The following is a 24745-nucleotide window of genomic DNA, read 5'->3' on the forward strand; positions in this document are numbered from 1 at the left end:
TAGAATAGATGTGTGTGTGTGTGTGTGTGTGTGTGTATGTGTATGGATGTATGTAAATACGTAAGTTTTCTTGTTTATATTTTTTGTAAGTATATGGTTTGTTTTGTTTTCCTGCTTATCTCTTTAAAGCCCAGGTTTACCATGAAATCTAAATCTTACCACCTTAACTTTCTGAGTTCCTGGGATTATAAGTATAACAAATTTAAAATGTAGCTTTTCTTGGTTGACCTGAGATGACAAACTGATACAGCAGTAATCTATGTGGCTAGATTAATTATCAGTTAGTAGTGCAAAGCTCTGCTATAACATGTAGCACTTTAAATCATTGAATACCGCCATTGTTGATGTCATGAGTTTACATATTATTCTTTGTTTCTAAAGTGTAATGTGCTTTCTTGAATGTCATAGTTAACTTTGGTAAAACTAGTAACATACTTTCCAAATTTTTAACAGGCCACCGAGCTGTATATGTTGGTGTTCATGTACCATTTAGTAAAGAGAGTCGTCGGCGTCACAAGCATCGAGGACACAAGCATCACCACCGGAGAAGAAAAGACAAAGACTCAGATAAAGAAGATGGACGGGAGTCTCCTTCTTATGGTAGGAAAAAATTACTCTTCACTGATGGCTTAAGCTTTTTTTCTAAGAAATATGTTTTTCCCTTCATTCTTTTCTTAACTATATGTCTGTAGTAATTGGGGCACATTGGGAAGAGGCCAATAATGCATCTCTGAGCAGCCCAGCTGGCCTCAGATAAAATAGAGTTTGGTGGTCTTGAGATTCAGTGTATCCCAAGGAAGGCTTAGATAATATGTGAGATATTGCTGGTGTCTAGTGCTTTCTGAGAGGGCTGCATGAGCTATAGGGTTGTGTCTTAAGCCTAGGCTGGCCTCAAGCTCACTACATGTCAGGCTGTCTTGAGCTTGTGTCAGTCCTCCTGGGGTCTGGGATTACAGCTGTGTCCCAGCTACATCTGTCTTGAACTTTAGGTTCTTGTGTGCTATACTAAAAGTATGAAGAAGTATGGATGGAAACCTGCTGTGTATATGATCATGAAGCCAATACTGATGGCATGCTGAATATTGTGTGGCATCACCCAGCCCTTGATATGTTCTCTTTAATCTCAGCTCCCCCCCTCCTTTTTCTGTTGTTTCTAGAAATTGAACCCACTAATGCTTGACACATGCTAGGCAAGGATTCTGTCACTGAGCTACATTCCCAACTCTTTCAATAGTTTTAAAAGATAGATATTGTTATTTTCATTTCATAGGAAAGTTGTCTAAGCTTTGACTCAGAGAGGCTAATTGATTGGAATTTCTTGAGCTTTAACTAAGAGAAAATAGTGATTTAATAATATCAAACTAAATGGTTATATACTGGACAGAGGTCTTGTAGCTAGCAATGATTAAATGACAGGTTGGCAAGATTAGCTCAGGTGGGTAAAGATGGTTGCCACCAAGTCTGATGACTTGAGTTTGATTGCCAGAACCCACATGACAGAAGGAGAGAACTGACACCTGTTGTGGAACATTTGTACACTGTGTGAAAATGTATTGCTGCTATTGGTGTAATTAAAAGCTGAATGGCCAATAACTAGGCAGGAGGTGTGGGTGGGGCCTCCACCAGAGAGAGTACTCTGGCAAGAAGAAAGGCTGAATTGCCAGCCAGATTCAGAGGAAGCAGGATGGGCAGTACAGAGATGAGGTAATGCCATGTGGCAGAAGAATGTAGGTTAATATAAACGGGTTAATTTAATTTATAGATGCTAATTGAGAACAAGGCTAAGCTAAGGCCAAGTTTTCATAATTATTAAATCTCTCTTTTTTTTTAATGACTTGGGCAGTCCCCACCAGAAAGTACTGCTACAGACACTTGCAAGTTGTCCTCTTGACAACTTCATGTTTGTACCTTCATGCCATATCTACCATTTGTACACATTCACTCAGAAGATAAGTAAAATTATTCTATAAAATAAATTCTATAAAATGGAATCTGTTGTATGAAAATAGAAAGGGCAAATGAATGCTGGCTTTAGAAAAGATATCTGATTGGGGCGGTAAGGGAATGAAGATCAAGACAAATGCATGAACACAAAAAAGCTGAAGTCAGGTGGACTTGGCACTCTGATGGAGAAGCTGCAGCATCCAGTAAGCCCAGTGTGCTTATTATACACAGGTGGGCAGGGAGACAGGATTGTTGTTTAGAGCTGAATAAGGAAGCAAGGTTATTGCATACAGCTGAACAAGAAGGCACATTTGGCTAAGCAGGGCAGGAGCAGTCTCTTGTAGGGGAACGGGCTTTGAAGGTGAACTTCTGGAGATGGCAGAAAGCTACAATGCATACTGTTAACATTTGCACTCAGATCCACCGAAGGCTTTGCCATTCTCATGGGGCTGAGACATTAGGGTCCTTGATGTGGTCACCCTAATGTCAGTAACACACATTCACTCACCCCCTATACAACCCAATATTAATCATGCCACTGTTGCCTAGTGAGTCTATCTTTCCTGGTAGATCCGTATTACAGCATTCAACGTCCAATATGGGTAAGCGAGCCAGCAGAAAGAGATTTCTGGTCAGTTCAAGACTGATTTCTCTATGTCCCACAACCAAAGATTGTGGTGTCTTCAGTGATGAAATATTATGCTGTAGTTATGGTGGGTAGCCAAGAGTAGTTGTAGCCTGTGTTGTTTGGGTACTCCTGAGGCTTCCTGGCTTATAACTTGGATGCAGATAAGGTATGCATTATCCATTCTTGTAGGCAACCTCTGTTGAAGCATATATATGTATGTGTGTGTATATGTATGTTAATTAAGGTGTTTGTGTGAAGGTTTAGGGTCTGAGCAAGTTGCATTACCTTTCACTCCCCTTATATCTGCATTTTGAAACTGTTCTCCAGTTGGCCAGAACTTGCCAAATGATAGTTTGGTCTCTGGATATCATGTAGCACAGGCTCTGAATTGTGAGAAGAGGCAAGAAGGATTAAGTCTAGTGCTTGCCTGAACTGACTGCTCAGGAACTGTTTTCAGGTGTGGTAATACAAGCCGGAGCCTGGCCAACTCAGGAATCTGGGTTAAAGAAGAATCCAAAAGCAGTGAAGTGTTTCAGTCTTGTTGAGAGTGAGAACAGTACAGTCAACAGAGGTAGAGTCTTGCACAGCACAAGGTATGACTAATAATACAGGTTTCATATAGTACAGAACTGTGTGATCCAAACTGCACAAAACGTGTCAGGTAGGTGCAACTAATGTAGTGCTTGAGACTTAGGCCATCTGATCTTGTATGTTAGAAAGAAGGAGTGGGAGTCAGTCATACCACATTCACTTAAGAGACTAAGGGAAAAGGTAAAGGACATTAAGCTTAAGGAAAGGAACAAAAACCAAAAATGGAGAGATGGCTCAATGAAGAGAGCTTGCTGCTCTTTTAGAGGACATGCATTTAGTTCTCACCACTCACCTGAGGCAGCTCACAATTGCCTGTACTACCTGTAAATCCAGCTACAAGGGATTCACACCTTTTTCTGGTCTCTGTAGGCACTATATGCACACATATAGCCCATATAAATGTGGGTGGATAGGTGCGCGCGCACATACACACGCACACACACACACACACACACACACACACACACACGCTAAAAAATTAAATTGCTGGGTATGGTATTGCATACCTTTTATTACCAGCCCTGAGACAACAGAGAAATGTGGATCTCTGTGACTTTGTGTCTTCATCTCTCTCTCTCTCTCTCTCTGCTTTATTGCTCCAAGGCAGATTCTGTCAGCTCTCAGGATTGCTCTGTCTCTTTTCCAGTGCTGGGGTTACAGGTATGATGGCTGTGCCTGACTTTTTATGTGGCTCTTGGGTGTTTCATCTGAGGGCCTCATGCTTGCTGTGCAAGCAGTTTTGTGGCTAAACTTTCCCCAGCCCATGTGTCCATGTTATCTATACACCTCATGCTTAGAACTACTTGATTGTGCTTAAAAAGAATCTCAATGTTTTAAGTAAATTTACAATTTTTGTTTATGGGGTCACATTCAAAGCTGTTTTTGGCCACATGTCTTATCACCTTTATACATCATTGTCCTGGAACACCTAACCAGTGGGGAAGGGAGGAGGAGGAAGGGGGTCGAGTGTACATGGCACACATGCATTACAGTGGAGGAAGAAAAGTCTCTCTGCAGATGTAGGGCCATGAGGTAGTAAATTTAAACAGTCTGCAAAATTATGAAACTAAGTGAATTGGTCACAGTAGAAAATAATCTTTTCTCACTAGTAGCAATGAATACTTAAAGTGGAAATTAAAAATACTGCTTATAGTAGCATTAAAAACAGTTCTTAAGTAATAATCCATTAAAAACCATGCAAGTCCTGAATGCAGGAGCCACTGACCCCAGAAATACTGCTTTGGCCTCTAGCATTCATTCAGCATAACACCTGTGGGAATTTTCACATGTTTTTTTATATCAACTCTCCTGTTTCTCATTTTCCTGGAGGGTTCCTATTGGACCTTCCTCCTTTGTTCTCCATATCATTTAATTTCCTGTGTTTTCTGTTTTCTTCATTTTTTCATCTGTGTCATTTCCTTAAGTCGGCCATTTCTTTTCACATCTCTCTTTTTAACTGTCTTCCTCAAGGATTTTGTTTGTTGCATCCATAGGGTCCTGGAGGATTGTTTACATAAGTGTTAGTTTTAGTGTGAACTCACTTCTCATGTCTAGCAGGGTGGTTTTCTACCATTTAAGAGGTAGTGCCTCTTCTGTTAGTGTGTATCCTGCAGTGCCTCTGGCCAAAACCCCAGTGGACAGTTGTATTTCTCTAGATCAGCAGGAAAGCTGGCTGCATATTGACAGCTTAAGTTTCACATCCTTTTCTAAAATGTAAAGGCTTCCTCTTCTCTTAGTTCATGAACTTAGCTCTCTTAACTATTTCATCTAATACTTACATCTGTACTATATGACTTGAATATATACTGTGTGTAGTTTGGATTTTGGAAGTAAGATTTGTACAATCCTGTCTTGACTGGAACTTACTGTGTAGACTAGGCTGGCCTAGAATTTGGAATGATCTTCTTGCCTCAATCTTCTGAGGCCTAGAATTGTACTTGGGAACCACCACACAACACCACAATCTATTTTATATGACAGAAGTGTTTCAGTTTCAAAGCTTACCCTTAAAAGTATGTGCTGTTTTGTTAAGACACACCGTCACAGAGGGTACAGTTCATCCTCGGGACTGAAGATGATGATGAGGAGCATATTCCCCACGACCTCTTCACAGAGATGGATGAGCTCTGCTACAGAGATGGAGAAGAGTATGAATGGAAGGAGACTGCCAGGTAACACTGTTGACTCTCAGTTTTATGAGTTGAAATTTCAAGATACAGTTGGTGATTTGTTTCTTTGTGTACTTATTTATTGAGGTAGGGTCTTGGTTTATAACCCTGGCTGTCTGGAATTTAGAGTGTAGCCCAGGCTGGCCACAGGCTTTCAGTAGTTCTCCTCTTTCTCTGTACTTAGTGCTGGGATTGTGAGAATGAGCCACCTTTCTGGTGTTTTAGATTAGAGGATTTACTTGTTAAGGCGTAGACATGTTCTTTTATTCCTTGAATGTGCTCATTTAATGTTATAAAATGGTTTGTATGGTTGGTATTCAGATGTCTTTGAACATATTTGAAGCTAAAATCTTACATTGTGAAATGGTGCAGTTTTCATTTTGTAGTCTTACTACTTTAAATGTAAATTTCATTATTTTGTAGTCTTACTACTTTAAATGTAAATTTCATTTATCACACAATGGAACAAACTATGATGTCCTATTTGTATATTGTTAAACTACAAGCTTACCATATAATGTAGGTGTCAGGTTTTGATGACTACAGACAATATATATACCATTGGCCTAATTTTGAAAATGTATATGAGGCAGTCTTTTGTTTCAGTTATGATTTCTGGGTTTTTTTTTTTTTGTTTGTTTGTTTGTTTAGATCAAGTTTATATTTATGGCATTAAAATAAACAAATGAGTGTTCATTGTTTTTTAGTTTTTTTATGTTATTCCTTTAGGTGGCTGAAATTTGAAGAGGATGTTGAGGACGGTGGTGACCGATGGAGTAAACCCTATGTGGCAACTCTCTCCTTGCACAGTCTCTTTGAATTGAGGAGTTGTATCCTAAATGGAACAGTCATGCTGGATATGAGAGCAAGCACTCTTGATGAAATAGCAGGTTATATAGTAAACTGACTCTTATGTTTAAGATAATTAAACAGAAAATAAGGTGTGATTTTAAGATACTCATTTAACAACTATATATGGAATTTCTTTTTTCAGGGGCAATGTAGGTTTGTGTAGAGACTAACAGATTAAATTAGAAGTATGATCACTGCCATCAGCACATATGTGGTCTGCCTTCTGGGGGGTTCAGAGGAAAGTCTTTCAAGGTGAAAGTCCAGTGAGAATATTAAATATCCACCTCTCAAATTAGGACACTTGGGCATAAGAAGCAGGTATATAAGAGGAGGAGTGTGAGCAAGAAGAAAGTTCCAGTGGGACTTGGGAAAGTCAGCTAGCTCCGCAAGTAGGTGCACATTTTTTTGAATAAAGATAGAGGGCTGAGAGTATCGCTCTGTGTGCACAGTCTCACCTAGGATGTACGAGGCCCTAGACTCATGTCTCCCCTTGCTCAAAAAAGGGATAGATTATGGTCCCTCTTGAGTCTCTGGGCTGAAGCACTGATTTTGTATGGTGAGCACTATGGCAGTTTTGGTGATTAAGTTGGGAATGCGTGATCCTGACATGTACTTTCGGATTATTATCCTGGTCATAAAATGCAGGGTGACTGAACTGAGATGATGATTGAAACAAGAAGTCCAGCTATTTCCTTGGAGTTGTGTAAGTTAGTGAGGCAAATGTTAGATATAGCAGTGGAAACAAAAGAGGACGGACTTGAAGGGTTATGCAGAGGGAGAGGGGAAAAGTGCAGAAAAAGCTGTGATTATTTGACAGGTTTGGTCTACAGATGTTCAACAGCAAAATCATGTCTGTTTTAAGTAAACACAATACTGTGTAATCTCTGAAGGTTGCTCCCACAGAAAACAGCCCATTGAGTATTTTGATTTGGTAAGAAAGCCATAAACTTAACTATAATTCTTGGGCTATAAATAATTTGAGTTTACCTAATTGTTAGATTTGACTATGTGCTCCAAGTCTTTAAATTGCCAAGTCCCATTCTTGTATGAATGACTGAATAACTGAGACAGAATTTGGAATATTGTGTATGGACAAATGAGTCCCCCTTTCATTTTGTAGTTGTCACAAAATAGAACTTTTATTTTTTGAGAAGAATATTGTTATTTATTCTTAGACAGTTTTATACCTATAGTGTATATTGATAATTTCTACCACTATATCTGCCCACTCCTGGCTTCTCAGTCCCCCTAACACACCTCTGACTTCCTCCTTGTCTTTATTTTGTTACGGCCCGCTGAGTCTACCTGGTGCTGTCTAATGGTTATGGGTGTGCTGCCATCCTCCAGAACATAAAATGTGATGCTTTGAGAGAGTATAATCAATCATTCACTTGAGTGATGAATTGTGATTATGCTAGCATTAGGTTGGCTTTTCCATTTTTCTTTTAGGGTAATTTTATCATAGTTTTGAAGATTTGACTTAAAATGATCTCTAACAGGGTAGAGGAATTAATTCAGTGGTAGAACATTTGTTTAGCATATACAAGGGTTCTATCCCTAACAGGAAAAAAAAAAAAAAAAAAAAAAAAAAGCAACAACAAAGAGAGCCACCCCACCAGACCCTTAGTGTCACTGTTTAAAAATCTGTTCAGGGGCTGGAGAGGTGGCTCAGAGTTAAAGGCATTTGTTGTTCTTGCAAAGGACTTAGGCTTAATTTCTAGTACTCACCTGGCAGTTCACAACTGTCTGAGACTCCAGTTCCAGAGAGCTGATGTCCTCTTCTAATTTCTACAGGCACTGGTATCAGTCCTTTTATTTCTCAACAGAATTTACTTAATCTGGGATTTTTCTCAACTTTATTATTCTGTACCTCATTAGAGTAAGAGCTGCCGCTTCTTCACTGCTCTGCTCCTAGCATAGCACAAAGAATTAGAGGAAGTCATTGGAAGCCCATGCCATTGAATATTTAGCTAAATAGAACAAACTACACTTTCATTTGTTAACTAGAATTTACTGTCTGAATGGGAAAGAAGCCTCTTTAAAAAATACTACTTAGTAAAGTAAGGTCTTGCTAACTATATTTCTTGTTGGATGGATAATGTTCATATTTGTCTTTATGTGTATGCTTAAATAATTTTATATAGTAAAAATAACTTTTTTTTTTTTCCATTGAATAGATATGGTGTTAGACAACATGATAGCCTCTGGCCAGTTAGATGACTCTATACGGGAGAATGTCAGAGAAGCTCTCCTGAAGAGACATCATCATCAAAATGAGAAAAGATTCACCAGTCGGATTCCCCTGGTTCGATCTTTTGCAGATATAGGCAAGAAACATTCTGACCCTCACTTGCTTGAAAGGAATGGTGAGATAAGTTGTGGTGTCCAGTTTTTGCTAGCATTTCTTTAATGGCATTTCGGTATGTTATAATTAATATATGCTTCAAGAAAGGTGTAGTATTTCCAGTTATCATTTTTGTATTATTCAAGGTTTTTGTTTGTTTGTTTTTGTTTCTTTGAGATAGTCTCTGTCTAACACAGGCTGACCTGAAAAACATTGTATAACCTTAAGCAATCTATAACTAAGGTCGCTAGCACATCTGCTTTTTTGTTTTGATTTGAGGTTTATTGTGTAAATTATTTAAAAGGTATAAATTATGATCTTTAATTTTAATGTTTTTAGTTCTGAATACTGAGTTTGAGCTTATGACTATATCAGATTTTTTGAGATTTTTTTTCCTCTTAAATATGCTAGAAGTACTCATCATAAACAAGTGTTTTGGGAGCTGGTTTTGGATATTTATATACTTTGTGGAAGGTTTCATGATAGGTCTATCTTACACGAATGGCAGACAAGTTGGTATCTTGTAATCCATTGAAAAGGGCTCAAACCCAGGTACCCAGACCCAGTTCTACTCTTCCTTTCAGAGGATGGTGGCATATTATATAGGGCTAGGGGGAAACAGTATTTTTGTTTTTAAAATTTTACTTTTATATTATGTATGCATATGTTTTGCCTACATATATGCATGTGCACCACTTGAGTGCCTGGTGCCTGAAGAGGTCAGAAGAGGGCATTTGATCCCTTGAAACTGGAGTTAGAGATGGTTGTGAGTCACCATGGGGTGCCAAAAGCAAACCCAGTTTCTCTGGAAGAGCAGCAGGTCTTATTCACCATCTTTCTTCCTCCTCAACCTTAAATAGCCAGTTAGCTGTCAGTTTCTTAGGACTAAAGCACATTGAACATTTGCCTTTCCTTATTATGTGGCTCTCACTTGACTTAAAGCAGAGCTGTGGTAGCAGAACCTGGAAAAGCCAGATGCAGAGGCTGATGAGGGTCCTTACTGCCTCTAACTGTCATTACAGGAAGCTTAGGAGGATTGCAAGTTGTGACAGATGGACTATGGGACACAGCAGCTTTCTGCTCTTTTTTTGTCCCTGAATGGCTCTTAAGTGGTCGTCTAAATCATCAGCTTTATGTGCAAGGCCTTGACATAGCAGAAGTTGACAGCAGCAACTATTTGTAGCTCAGTCTAAGATATTTTATTTGATCATTAAGGAGTCTTTTAATCTGTTTAAAATTATGATGTGGTGCATTTAAGGCACCTAAGTTTAACTTAGAAGCAAGTTGTAGATGTTCCTGCTTTTATTTTTCATTTATTGTAAATTCTCCATTGTGGTAAATTTATATACCTCAAGGGCTCTATTAAACTTTTGCTCCTCATATGCAGTCAGTATTTTCTCTTTATTCTCTTTGTAGTTTAATTTTTTTTTCATGTAAGACAATGGCTTTTTTCTTTTGAATGCAATTTTATCATATTAATTTTATTGCAATTAATAAACTTTTCTGCATGTAGCTCTAAAAGCTAAGTGATAGCTGTTTATGTATTAATAGTTGTTTCTATTAATTTATTTTAGTTGCCATACAAATAGTGGGTTTATCACATTCTATATTTTTATTAAATTTGGATCTCCTGATCATGTAGCTTTCATTTCTTAGGCCATAAGAGATTGTTAGTTACATTTCTTATACAACTACCATTTTGTTTTAAAAAGCTACAGGTTTCTCTTTTAAGCCACACTTACCAGTACCATATATTTTAAGTATTAGTGCTTTTGAAATATTCTAGACTTACTTTCCTATTGCTCTTGATAAAATGCTAAAATGTTTTGTTTTTAACTGCCTAATGCAGTGATTGAATACAGTTGATTGACAGTATTATGGGAAGTAAGACTGCTTTGGAATATTGATTTAAAACTTGATGATGTTATAATTCTCATAATTCTCTTTGTTTATCTCATTCATTTTTCTTTTCTTTGTGTTTGTTTTTTGTTTTTTTGTTTTTTTTTTTGTTTGTTTGTTTTTTTTCTCTCTCCAGACAGGGCCTTACTGTGTAATATGTGTAATACTGACTGGCTTGAAACTTGGTTTGTAGACCAGGCTAGTCTTGATCTAAGCGATTCACTACACCTGGCTATAATTCTCTTGAAAAATAATCCTTATAATTTGTCTTATACTTGTAAACTTTACTTAAGAGCACCAAACAGCCCCTGAAAAACATTTAATTTCAGTGTCAGTTAATTATTAGATAATGCTAATATGGAATCTTGTGAGAGATAAGTATCTATAGATGTTCCTTTTTAGGAAAAAATGCTTTTTAAATACACATTCAGTCACAGAACTGATTTCAGTTCAATAACTTTTTAGTGACATTCTAACAACTAAGAATCTGACTGACTTGCTAACCCTCACTGAGGAATTTGAAGCTTGTGATTTGTGGTTTGAGTTGAGTTTTGTGTTTTCTGTTTACTTAATGCAATGAACATCATTTTTACTTACTTGTTTTATCTCAGGCGAAGGCCTGTCAGCCTCCCGCCACTCTTTGCGAACAGGTCTGTCTGCCTCAAACCTTTCCTTGAGAGGAGAATCGCCTTTATCTCTTCTTCTCAGTCATCTTCTTCCTTCTTCGAGAGCTGGAACCCCTGCAGGCTCGAGGTGTACCACCCCAGTGCCCACTCCCCAGAGCAGTCCTCCTTCCAGCCCTGGCTTAAGTCGCCTGGCCTCCAGAAGTTCCCACCAGAGTCAGCCTCAGGCCCCAGAACTACTGGTGTCACCCAACAGGGATGATATTCCCAGAGTAGTAATTCATCCGCCCGAGGAAGACATAGAAGCACTCAAAGGCCAAGAGCAGAAGACTGAGGAAAATGCTGACTCCACTCCAGGCAACTGTGCAGATTCCTACACACGTGGTGCTTTCTGCCTCAGGGTCACGTGCACCGAGAATGCCTGTCAGCACATAGCTTGAGCAGCATATGTAGATAATGCTTATGATCTGACTTCTGCATGTTTTTGTTCTTTACAGTGTATCACAGGAAAGAATAAAGTTATTAAGACTTAGGTTATAAAAATAGTATGAAGAAGGCTATATATAAGTCAAGTCCTAAGTATACATATTTTTAGAGATCATGATATGTGGGTGACTTAGCAAACATATTTTTGATGTGACTCTTTGAAGGATGAGTTTTCTTGTGTAGTTTGCTTGTGAGGAACACATGATGGTAGTGGGATGAGGTGCCCTTCATATATCTGATGCTTTTCTTCAAAGAGTACTCTGCAGTTCAGCCTTCCTAATGTGATAGCATGCCACGTTGTTTTTCCCATTCTCTCTCTGACAGAACTGAAATTCTCTAATAATTGCTTGGAGTCAACTATTTCAAGAGGAACTAGGAACAGACTTTAGTTGTCTTTTATTTATGACTATGTGTTAGTCCAAGTTTCCCCAATGATTTTCAGAATTGCAGGCTATGTAATCGGGATAAGGATCAGAATAATTGCAGGCTCTAGATTCTGGATGAGGATCAGAACAGCAGGCTCTGTACACAGGGTGAGGGTCAGAACTGCAGGCTCTGCACTCAGGCTGAGGATATAGTTTTGTAAATGGATTACAAAACTGGCTTATGGGGCTGCAGAGGTCACTCTGGGTAAGACTGCATACTGGTCTTGCAGAGGACCTGACTGATTTCTAGCACCCTTGTCTGGTGGATCTTAGCTGTCTGTAACTTCAACTCCAGGGCATCTGATGCCCTCTGCTGTCCTATTCAGACCACTCATGTACATTCGCACACAACACACGCGCGCGCGCGCGCACACACACACACACACACACACACACACACTCTTCTCTCTCTCTAAAATATAAAATTGAGAGAGAGAACTTCTAAGGCAGTAAAAAAGGTTTTGTTAGTTGAGAATTAAGGTACACATTTTTTAATACCATGAAATTTTATGAAAAGGTATCTATTTTTTCTGAATAGATGAAATTAAAATGGTTGGATTTCTGAAAAGTCATAGGACCAGTTGTCATCACTTCCTTCATAAACGTCATTTGCATTAAGAATATGTAGCCATTTCTAGCAGAACTCTCTGGAAGCTGATGATAAGTAGAGGAGGACCTCTTGAACTTGACATAGTTGTGCAGTGGTAGGGAGCTTCATTTTCTGCTGATTGACTTGATTCTCAGTCAGCAGAATTAGTATCAGGTGCCAGGAGATGGTTTTAACTTAGCTGAGGCTTGGAAAGAGTACTCAGAGAGAATCATGATAGATGGCTTTCGTTTCTTTTCTAAGAACAAGGTTTGAAGGTAGCAGTGAGCTTGAAACCTCTGTCTCTACCTTCCAAGTGATGGTGTTAACAGCAATGTGCTTGGCAGGTGAGATGTTCTTGACATGTACTGGCCCTTTGAAAAAGGGGCAGGTCAAAGATGGCCAGCATAGCCAACTAATTTCTACCTTTGCCAACATTGATTTTTACTTTATTTCTTTTCATTTCTACTGACTTTGCCCTCCCACCTCTATAAACCTCTTTGTTTTTAGCGCTCAAATCCAGTGGCTGAATCATTCTAGAAACTGCCTTATGTTCTTCTTTTGATTATCCATAGAATATGTTTGAACAGTTAGTGGTGTCTAGTACTCAGAGTTGTCACCAAGGTTTATGTTTTTATTGATTTTCTTATATGTGATTGTGTTGAAGCCATTGGTAAGCATAATTCCTCCTAGCCTCCTTGGGCAAGTAAAAGCTACTAGACTAGAAAGAGTAAGGACAAAGGCTAAAGATGAGGAATCCTAACTTTTCCATATTAAATCAACATTTTAAAAAGTATTTATTTTAGGGAATAATTTTTATTTCAGAATTGTTTAATTTGAGAATTATATGGCTGAATCAAGTGCAGTACTTTTTATATGAATGTTTTTTTCTTATATCCATACCCCAGTTTGTTGACCAGAGTAGTTAATATCATAGAGGACTAAATGCAGAGTTGAAGCGTGCCCAATGCCTTAATTTTGTGTTCATTAGTTAATTGCTCTATTCTAGAAGAATAAACTTGCTTGGATGTATTAAATAATCTGATATGCTTATTATTGCAGAAATGATTATTAACAAATGACTGATACAAATACTAACTGGATTTCTGTAAAACAGTACATTATATCATAGGCTCTTACTCTTAAAACATTCAGTGTTTTTAACATTAATTAGTTTATATTCTTGGACTAGAAGTTTTTTTTATCTTCTAAGAGAAAATGAGATATATTTAATGGTAGAAATCTGTAGGATAAAACTTGGATTTAAAGTTTTTGAGATGTGAGCTTTTTATAGAACTTTTAGTGGTTAAGGTAGATTAGTCTAGGCAATGCTTTTAAGCTGTCTTACTGTGAAATGCTGCTGTTGAATGTCATCTGAAGTGAATATACTAACATAAATATGCATCATTTATATTGCAAACAACAACCACGATAGTCATATGCTAATTTATATACTTGTCAGAACCATGGAGGTTGAGTGAATTGTTCAATCACTTGGCTACAAGTGATGAGTATTATTTAGCCCAAATCTCTTTGATTATGTACTTTTAATCTTTGTTCTAGGAAAGCTTATTTATGGCCTTAGGTTTCTTAGGAAGAATGACAGTAGAAATTAGACATTAATATTCTTGAAGAAAAATCAAAATTCTTAAGGAAACATAATTAAGGGAGATGAAAAGTAGCTTGTAAGTTTTCTGAATTATACTTATTATATTATATTATATAATAATATACCAAGAATTCATATTGGTATTGATTTGAGTGTTCTAAAAGTTAAACCTTACTAAGTTCCATACAATTCACAAGAGCTAGAGATACAAAGTGTGTTACCTAGAAGTATTTGTAGTGATAAGACTGGTCTTAGTTCAAATCTTGTGTAGTTTCACACTGATTCACTTCTTTTTAAATGGCTACCGTGTAGATTCTATAATGCTTTAAATATTAAGATACACAACTTCATCCTGTTCATGTGTTCTAATTCATGTTGCTGGTATGAAGCTAACATCTGGCACTTTTTAACCTCACATTTGCTTTCATAATAAGCCATCGCTTTAAGGATATAAGTCAGGCTACACAGTGGATTTTTTTCCTTACTAATTTGGGTTCTGTATTTTCTTAAATACAGGGATTTTGGCTTCTCCACAGTCTGCTCCTGGGAACTTGGACAATAGTAAAAGTGGTGAAATGAAAGGTAACGGAAGTGGAGGAAGCCGAGAAAATAGTACTGTTGACTTTAGCAAGGTAATTCATTAAGTGTAACTTTTCAGTAGATTTCTCATAGAGAAAGTAACTAGTAATGTGTTGCTTTGTTACCATTGCCTACAGTAATTGTTTAGTAGACTGGTGATTACACCATTGCATAGGATGCCTGTGAGGTGTTGAGGACAGAAACTCAGATAGGCTCCCAGTTCATAACTTTGTGCTGAGTTCTCAGTAGTTGAGAAGAAAACACTGCTTTGTACCCTGAAACTTGGCTCTCTTTGGACAGATGTTGGACAGGTGTTTGTGGGAGTGGCATTGCAGCAGTGGCAGAGCCTTCTCCTGGGTTTTACTGCATCCCAGAGTTACTGACTAATGGAATTAGGACCTGCTGGAAGGCTGCTGGGAAACATGGGCAGAGAGAGTCATGGTATAAACACCAAAGACAACAAACTTCTATGAATTTACTTTGTTTAATGAGTAATCCATTGAAATAAAGATGAAAATAACAACAACATAAAAGACCCCTTGTTTTTCAGCACCAAGCTCGAGTGACAGCTGAGTTTTGAAAGTACTTCCTAATGGTGTAGAGGTACCTTAGTTTGCTGCCTGTCACTTTACTATTAATGCACCGGACATTAACATTTCTACATCTTATTTCTAAGGCTTTGTTTTAAGTATCAAACAGGATACATTTTTTTAAAACTTTTTATTCTATTTCACAGTGTGTCCACAAATCATGCACACTTCACTGGGAAAAAAAAAAAAATAAGTGATTTGTAGTTTTGTGGAGGTTTGTACTCTCCTATTATAGAAAGACTAGCCATTAGGGATTTTAACTATTTGGAAGAAGTGTTCACTTGGGCATGATGGCATATGCCTGTAATCCTAGTTAACCAGAGGCCAGGGCAACAGTATCTCAAGTTTGTGGCTAGCCTGGTTTACGCAGTGAGCTCTAGACTGCCCTCAACCAAATAGCAAAGTCTTGTCTTTAAAAACAAAACAAAAAATTCAAGGCTGTTACAGTTGTCATTTCTAACTTATCTTTTCATTAGTGCTCTGTTTCAGATCATCAGAAAGTCTTCCTAGCTAAATTGGAATTTACTCTTTGTTGCCGAATAAGTACATTACTATCATTTGCATTGTGGCTTGTCTGGGCATGGTAGTTTCAGTTATCTTTGCTCCTCTGGTAGTTCAACTTTTTTACTTGGCCTGTTCTTGTGCACCCTCCCTGTCTCTTGTTGGGCAGGAGTCTGCCTCCTGGCACTGTAGTTGTGGCACACTGGGAGTGGGACTCAAGAGGCCCTCTGTAAGTGCTGGTTTTATCTTTTAATAGATAGTCTTGTTAGTGGTCGTTTAGAAACTTGTGTGAACCTGTGTATAAATGAGAGCTTCACCTACTCTGGTGTCATGTTTGTTACTGTTTTGTAATTATACACAGGCGGCTGAGTTTGTTTCCCTTATACGTTGTCTGAACTATTCAAGGCTATAGATTTTCATTGAAAATAACGTTTTTTTCCACTTAAGGAAAATACTAGGAAATGGTAGTTTTTTTTTTTTTTTTTTAAGGAGAATTTATGAAGACATGAAGCAATAAGACTTAATTGTGGAAAATCATGCAATGAATATGTTGTGGCGCTGTGTATAATTTCATGAGCCATTGTTAGTTTGTGTACTGTATGTCCTCACCAGTTTTTAATGAATAGTCTATTCATTGAAAATCTTTCAGATTTATGTTTGATAATATAGAGCTCTAAAGTAATAAAGATTTTAGTAGTTAAAACATAGATGATGAATTTTGCCTGTACTTTTTGTATTTGTGTACTCCATTCTTTTCTGTCTGTGGGAATTTTGGCATTTGGTAGTTTTAAAGTCATTCTTTCATTCATCTCTAAGTAATCATACTTCTAAATTACTTATTTATCAATAGGTTGACATGAATTTCATGAGGAAAATTCCCACAGGAGCTGAGGCTTCCAATGTTTTGGTAGGAGAAGTGGACTTTTTGGAGAGACCCATCATTGCATTTGTGAGACTGGCCCCTGCAGTTCTCCTGTCAGGGTTAACAGAGGTCCCTGTGCCCACCAGGTAAAAAGCAGTTCTCCTTCGTGGATCCACTGAAAGAATACTTGCTTTATGTAATAGAGGCACTGTTCAGTTACCAATTCCTGACACTCCATCATTGTGCCAAAATGTTTTTGAGTATTAGAGTGTAAATTTCCTTCTCTACAGCTTTCCCCTCCTTTCATTCTGCAGCTGACCTGGAACTTACTATGTAGCCCAGGCTGGTACCTCCTTCACACTCCCAAATGATTACATCATAGCTATGAGTCACCTTCTCCCACTGTAATAATATTGTGTGAAAACAGCTGTTCATTTGTGTCTTTATAAGAAGTTTGGTATTTTATGAGTTTTTGTTTCACAAAGCCAGTCATTGAGATTCATTTTCTGTGGTGGGGACTCAGAAGGGGGCTTGCTCATGTTCAGTTCTCATTCTATCCTGAGCTATACTCTAAGCCCCAGTTTGTCATTTTGGACATGCCCATTTTTTATGTATGCATTCAGAATTCTTTGTTCTGGCCTGGTCATTACTATCAGAAGCTTAACTACAAATGTGACTTGTTTGACAGTAACTGTATTTTTGTTTGAAGGGTTTGTTGTTGTTGTTGTTGTTGTTGTTTTGTTTTAGATAAAGTATCTTGTGAGGCAAAGGTTGACTTCCTATCTTTGGCAATTCTTCTGCCTCAGCCTCCTGAGTGCTGAGCTTCAGGCATGTGGCATGTGCACCATTCTAGGGGAAGTTTTCAGCAGCGAGGCTCCACAGTACCATGAAGAGGTGTGGTTGATAATGTATTCTCATGACTGATGCGGTAATTAAGATAAGAATTAAGAGGAATTTGATGGAGATGTACATATATATATATATATATATATATATATATATATACACACACACACTTCATTTTCACTAGTGATACAGTGTTGATAAGTGAGGAAAAGTATTTGATTACTTATATAAATTTTCATAAAGCCGGAGGATAAGTGTTTGGATAAGAATATTAATATTTTACATAAGGTTGAGGAGGTATTGATGAAACCCATTATTTTGTATGCTAACCTACAAAGATTGTTAAAATATTAACCTATGCTCTGTTAACAGGATACAACTAAGTACCTTTTATTTAACACTGAAATATTAACAGGTCTGATACTGAAGTTGCAAATCCTTTTTCCTCTCTCAGAAAAGTTACTTGACTAAATGCCATATTTATAGTGTTAACACTTTGATCCAAGGTAGTTTCGGACTGCATATTTTTTGTGTGTATATCCTGAAATATTTGATTCAACAGTCCTTATTTTCAAGAAATCAGTGTAGGATGAGGGATGTGGCTCAGTTGGCAGAGAGATTGCTTAGCATGCACAAAGCCCTGGTCAGCTCCCAGCACTACCAGGTGTGGTGGGGCAGAGGGTGCAGTGGAGGCAGGAGGATCCAAAGTTCAAGTTTACCTGTAGCTTACAGTAAGTTCCAGATCAGCCTGAGATACATGACCCTCAAAAAAGAAACCTGTGTGGAAACTGTCTTGCTGCAAATCTATAACCCAACACTGGGAAGACTGAGCGAGGAGTTTGAAGTCAGCCTGGGTGACATAGGGAGTCCCTAATAAGATTGTTGCAACTTTGCTGTTTTTGGTAATTTAGACCAGAGTTAGTTGTTTAATCCAGAAGAATGTATAAGATGGAAATTTGAATGAAAAACATTTCCTTAGTCACTGTTTTGCACTAACGCTGGGAAAAGGGTAAGTTGGTAGAGTTAATTGTGAGTGCCTTTTATAGTTTCATGATCTGAATTCTGTTTGCTTTCATTTGGTTTATGAAGATAAGATCTTCTGTAGCTTGAGCTGAGAGGATGACTTTGAACTCAGATCCTCTTTGCCTCTGCCTTTCAAGTGTTGGAATAGTGGGCTTGCCTACCACACTCGTTTAAGATCTGTTTTGAATAGAATTGCCATTATTTTCTTGATTCTTGTGGGTGATAGCAAAGGTTTGAGTGTTGTTTCTGTGTTTATAATAGAATCATTTTTAAAAGTTTCCAGGATTTGTGTATATATGTTGTTTCTTTTAAAATCTGAATATTTTAATCTTTTCTTAGGTTTTTGTTTCTGTTACTGGGCCCAGCAGGGAAGGCCCCACAGTACCATGAAATTGGCAGATCCATAGCCACTCTCATGACTGATGAGGTAATTAAAATACAGTCAAATCCCTTTGAGCTAGACAGTGAATGCAATTATAGTCCTTCTTTCTCTCATAGTAAAGCTTATAAAATTATCTTTGATGTCTGTGCTATTTTATTTCATATTTGCTCTTACAACACCTGCTTTTGTTGAGGGTTTTAATAACTATTTCTTAGGAATAGTGGGTAGTTTTTCATCTATTTTGCTGCTATCCTTTTAATTTGACCTCGTTGACTACATTGAAATGTATTTATTTGGTCCTAGGTTTCAGGATGTTGCTTCTTTGGGTTTCCTCGGAAATTCTGCTCTTTCTCATTACTTCTCTCTCTTGGTTTTATGATGTTATGTGTGGCTGTGAACTCTTTAGTGATCAGGACTTATGTTTCTCTGAGAGATTTCTAGCAGTGCCTGCTGGACATTCTAACACATCTATGTAGGGCATCAGAAACCCTGTAAATCTGAAACTGATCTGTGTCAGCTACTCATACATTTCTATAATCACTGCCATTTCTCTGACCTTTACTGTGTTGATTTACTGGGTTTCTTATCTTTGGAGTTTCCTACCTATATTGACAATAATAACATGTACATGTAGGTCTAAAATCTCCTGATCCAAAATATATCATTACTTAAAGCTTTTTTTTTGAATTGTGGTTTCTATATAACCCACGCATACTTCAAACTGGCTGTGTAGCTCAGGTTAGCCTGGCTCTTGGCAGTCCTCTTAGCTTAGTCTCTCAAGTGCTAGGATAGAGGCATGAAGTACCACATTTGCTTTAAGTTCAGATCCCAACCCTTACCTGGTATTATCAGCGGACCTTGCACACACCTCCATGCTTGCATCCTAATACTGTCTACCCTCCACTTTGTTTTGGCCTAGGAGCTTCCTTTCTGTTTCTCCAATGACTTTTGCTGTTTACACCTGTACTTTACAACTATGATTCCATCTTCCTAAGTACTGTTTTACCACCTACCCTACTTGTGCCATCATTTTCTTTCAGATATCAACTCTGTTTTGTTTTTTATTTGCTTGGTTTGTTAGCTTTTCTTGGACAAAATCTTGATGTGTAATCTGGATTACGCTCAAACTCACACCAATTCTCCTCCTTCTGCCTTACATTCCTGGGTTATCAGTCTTCTCAGCAACATTTTTGCTTGGCTACCTGTCTTTCTCTTGTCAGCTTTCTACTCTGCACTTTGCTTAATTTTTTTCCTTGTTTGAACATTTGTCCCTCTTGGAAGTTTGTCATTCTGTGCAATTACTTATCTCTATTCTTTCTGGAAAGTTTTTTTTTTTTTTTTCCCCACACAGCATTGTGTCTAGCAAATCATAGGTAACCAATAAATATTAAGCAAAATAGCTTCTTTGCCTAAAATTATTCTTTCAGGATAAATAACACTTTAATGACAGAAATAGAATGACCTGACATTAGTATATTGAATTAATTTGTAGTGAATTGATTTTTATCTTTGTAACAAATTACTATTTATCTTTGTATCAATGTATCATTTTCTTTGGTTGTTTCTTGTTGATCTGTTAATACTATGGTGGGCTAACTCTTGCTAGTGAGGTGAATGCCTGCTACTTTTAGTAACTGTTATTTATATTACATTGTATGCACATATGCACATGGGAGGCAGGTACATGCATATGTGGGTGTAGGTCCCATGGTGTCCACAAGATTATGTCATATCCCTCAGAACTGAAGTTACAGTTTTGAACCAGCCAGCAGTGCTTTCTGGGAACTGAAAGGGTATCCTCTGTTTGCACGCTTGCTGTTAAAACATGGTGCCCTTGCTCTGGCCCAGTATTTCTGAGTCTAAACTGCATTTTAATACAGGTAGATCTTCCTTTCCACTGTAAAATCCTTATGCCCAGTATCTTCTTTTCCTTAGATTTTTCATGATGTAGCTTATAAAGCAAAGGACCGAAATGACCTCTTATCTGGAATTGATGAATTTTTAGATCAAGTGACTGTCCTCCCTCCAGGAGAGTGGGACCCTTCCATACGCATAGAGCCACCAAAAAGTGTTCCTTCTCAGGTGAGAATCTAGACGTGTTTCTGGGGTTGTTTTCTAAGTTAAAAACTTGTAGTTAAAAAAAAAAATGTAAGTTATATATTTTTATGATTCAAAAGTCATAACTATTTATACTGGATGTGACTTGGTGGGTACACTTTGTCAGTGTGCCTGAAGCCCCAAATTTGAACCCTAGCACTGGACATAAAAGCAGTAGAAATCACAGGTAGATCAGAAAGGATGTCCCTGTGTTACTATGTCTCTTGTTCACTCTTATCCCAAACAGATGTTTGTCTCCTGTTGGCTTTGTGTGGTCAGTCTGATAATTATCTTTACCTGGACACATGAATGTTAATACTCTGCCTGCTCTTTGATTATTTCCAAAATTTTAAGTTGATTAGTGTGGATGAATATGTACACACACATTTTTTTAAAAAAAAAAATCTATCTTCATGTGCTAATTGTTAATACATTTGTTTCGCACATGCACACACACACTAAATGAATTTGGGGTGATTAGCTTTAAATAATATGGAATGATTTATTTTTGCAAGTTTGGGAAATTTCTGATATACATTTTTTAGCTACATCTCTTGCCCAGTGTGGACTTCAACAAGTTGCTTCGTTCTTTTATGAAAATTGGCTTATGTGAGCTTTTCTTCTTTCTCAGGTCAGTTCTGATTAAGTTTGCCTAGTATATTATCCATTTTGCCCAGATTTTAAAATTTCGTGGAAAATTTATCTATTAAACTTTCCTTGGTTTTTAGAGTTATATCCTGACATATCTTGGGTTTGGTTAATAGGTAAATAATTTCTTATTTTTGAAGAGTAGTTCATAACATTTTAGATTTATTTTTTAAATATTTTTTCTACTTTAATTTAGCTGATTTATATTACTTCCAGTATCCTGATTTATTTTGTCCTTTTTTGCCTAACATATTTAATTATTTTCTTCCTAAAGTTTTCCTTTTTTATATTATATACATAAACATATATGTATACATACATACACATACATATATATGAGTGTTTTGCTTGCATATGAATGTGTACCACATGAATGACTGATGCCCAGGTTGAAGTAACCCAAAAGTGGAGTTATGCATAATTGTGAGTCACTATGTTATTGCTGGGAACTGAATGAACATAGATCCTCTGAAAAGCAGCCAGTGCTCTCAATTGCTAAGCCATTTCTCTAGCCCCATCTTTTAAATTTTTTGTTTAAAGAAAATAAATATTAAATGTTTCCTCTTTTTTTTTTTTTTTTTTTTTTTTTTTTTTTTTGCTTTTTGTTTTGGGTCAATGTTTTACTGTATAGCTTTGAGTAGCCTGGAACTTTCTATATAGATAAGACTAACTTAAACTTGTAGTGATCCTCCTGCCGTATATGTCTCTGCCTCAAATACTAGAATTGTAAGCAAGAGCCACTTGCTTACATAATGTAGCATATTCTTTTGTTCTTATTTTCTTGGGCTTCCCCTTTCACATTGGTTTTAGCTTTGACATTTTTGAGTGGTGATCTTACTTTTTATCTAAGTCTAGCTACTGTGTTCTAATAAAGTGTGGGTATTGGGTCCATGGGAGATTTAGACTCCAGGGGAGTACTTAGAACCACACACGTCTAGTGTGTCTGTCTTTGGCTCCCTGCTGATTCTATTCCTTCCCTCTTCTCATTATGTGCTTGTCTACACATAGGTATTTCTTTAGTCAGTTCTCATTTACATGGGGGAGATGATACTGTATCTTAGAAGTGATTTTATTTATTTATTTTTTTTTAATAAGATATAAAAGGATACTGAAGGAATTCTTGTGCTATTTTTCTAAGGATTGTTAGTTCAGAAAAAATGTTGCTCCCCCCCCCCCCCATTTCTTGAGGTATAGGGTCTTTACATATCCTGATTGATCTTGAACTCGGGCTTTCTGCCTCAGCCTCTTGAGAGCTGGAAGTACAGGTGTGTGGGGAAAGTATTATCTTTAAAATTAATGTAAAGTTGGTTCTTTGGTAGTTAACTGTGAGTATTTTTATAACTATTTTGGTGAAAAATATGCTACTTTGGGAGAATATTTTCCTAGCTGGGCTTACTGGTATCAGCTTACCACAAGCTTGAGTTTTGCAGAAAAGAGGGAATCTTACGTGAAAAAGTGCTTCCATAGGCTAGTCTGTAGGGCATGTTCTTGTTTGATACTTGATGTGTGAGGGCCTAGCTCATTGTGGTTGGTGCCACTCCTTGGCTGATGGTCTTGGAGCAGGCTGTACACAGAGAAACCCTGTCTCAAAAAACCAAATGAGAGGGGGGGGGGAGAGAGAGAGAGAGAGAGAGAGAGAGAGAGAGAGAGAGAGAGAGAGAGAGAGAGAGAGAGATATGCAAGTGTTCCTTTATTGTCTCTGCTCCTGTTCCTGCCCCTAGGTTCCTGGTTCTGACTTCCCTTCATGAAGGATTATGATCAGGACATGAGCTGTACCTTTCTTCCCCAACTTATTTTTAGTCATGGTGTTTTACTGCAGCAGTGGAAACTTTAACTGAAACAATAGTTATTGCAGAACAGAAATTTGAAATGGTATATATGAGTATATCTTATAGTACACTGATGTTAGAAGGTGCAGAAAGCTAATTGTAAATTTAAATTTTAAACAGAAATTGATGATAAATTCTAAATTATATCTTTTTTGAAATGTTACTGTTTTAAAAGTTTATACAAGAAAGCAATTTTCCCTAGCATGCTTGTGTAAAGTACTTATGAGCTGTAATACTCCCTCTAAATATCTCAGATACCTTGTCAATTTTCTGAAAATTGAATTCTGAAAGTATATTTTTGTGGTGTTCAGGAAAAGAGGAAGATTCCTGTGTTTCCCAATGGATCTGCTCCAGTATCTACTGAGCCTCCTAATGAGGCTGCTCATCATGCTGGGCCTGAGCTTCAGAGGACTGGACGGTGGGTACAGACATTACTTTGGGGTATTAGGTACTGATTTGATGGAAAGGCACCAACAAACAGTCTTCTCTTTTAACTCCTCAAATATTTGGAACTGAATCTTGTACATTATTTCTTCTGTAGTTTTATAAAAATGTATTTTCTATATGATATCTAACATTAATTTTCATGTGCTTTAAAGATAGTTTAATGACATATACCAATCTTAAATTTAAAATGAAAATAATGGGACATATACTCAAATTGAAGTTATAGTATATGGGTTTTAGGTGACTTTTACAGAAGGTTCTGACAGAAAAAAGATTCTTTTCCTTCTTAAAGAATTATAAGTTGAAAGAGGAGTTACAGTGGATGATTTTTATACATTGTGCATGGATTTAAAACTTACGTGAACATTATCTTTTGAAATAATGTAAAATAAGATGGACAAGCCTATTGGCATCTGGAAACTTTCTTAGAGAAATTAGAAAGCTAATTTTAGAGTAAAGGATAGAAATGCTACCTGGTAAAATGTAATACAATGTTTAAAGTCCTTTGTAATAGATGAGTGTGTCAGCATTTCCGTACTGTAGGGAAGTCTAGCTGGTGGTATTGCATGGGGAACTGGTAGTCATGTGGACTGTATGACCTGGAGTCAGGTCTTTGCTAATGAAACTAGCATATCGTGTACAGACAAGACACACTGTTGAGAACCAGCAAGTAATATATGTACACAGACTCCAGAGAAACTTAAATTGACAACCAGTGACTAGTGAAATGTAGGAGTCTTTGTGAATGTAACGGAATAAGGTTTTATTTCTCTGCCAATAGTGCTG

General features: G+C 37.3%; 1 protein-coding gene across 7 annotated transcripts in view; it reads left to right on the forward strand.

Moving 5' to 3' along the window:
* Nucleotides 1–24745, forward strand: part of Slc4a7 (solute carrier family 4 member 7) — an 80728-nt gene that overhangs the window by 25987 nt on the left and 29996 nt on the right. For 3 of the 7 annotated variants that reach the window (XM_051206810.1, XM_051206804.1, XM_051206806.1), the window contains 10 exons: nucleotides 454–600; nucleotides 5196–5334; nucleotides 6061–6221; nucleotides 8361–8549; nucleotides 14672–14787; nucleotides 15995–16054; nucleotides 16676–16833; nucleotides 18896–18983; nucleotides 20874–21020; nucleotides 23824–23930. In XM_051206810.1, coding sequence (XP_051062767.1) covers nucleotides 5279–5334; nucleotides 6061–6221; nucleotides 8361–8549; nucleotides 14672–14787; nucleotides 15995–16054; nucleotides 16676–16833; nucleotides 18896–18983; nucleotides 20874–21020; nucleotides 23824–23930 — 1082 coding nt within the window. In that variant the 5' untranslated portion in view covers nucleotides 454–600; nucleotides 5196–5278. The remainder of the gene's footprint in view (nucleotides 1–453; nucleotides 601–5195; nucleotides 5335–6060; nucleotides 6222–8360; nucleotides 8550–14671; nucleotides 14788–15994; nucleotides 16055–16675; nucleotides 16834–18895; nucleotides 18984–20873; nucleotides 21021–23823; nucleotides 23931–24745) is intronic. The other 4 variants (XM_051206805.1, XM_051206807.1, XM_051206808.1 and 1 more) reach the window with 3 other exon arrangements.

This window comes from Phodopus roborovskii, unplaced genomic scaffold (genome assembly GCF_943737965.1).
Source record: "Phodopus roborovskii unplaced genomic scaffold, PHOROB, whole genome shotgun sequence".
Lineage (NCBI taxonomy): Eukaryota > Metazoa > Chordata > Mammalia > Rodentia > Cricetidae > Phodopus > Phodopus roborovskii.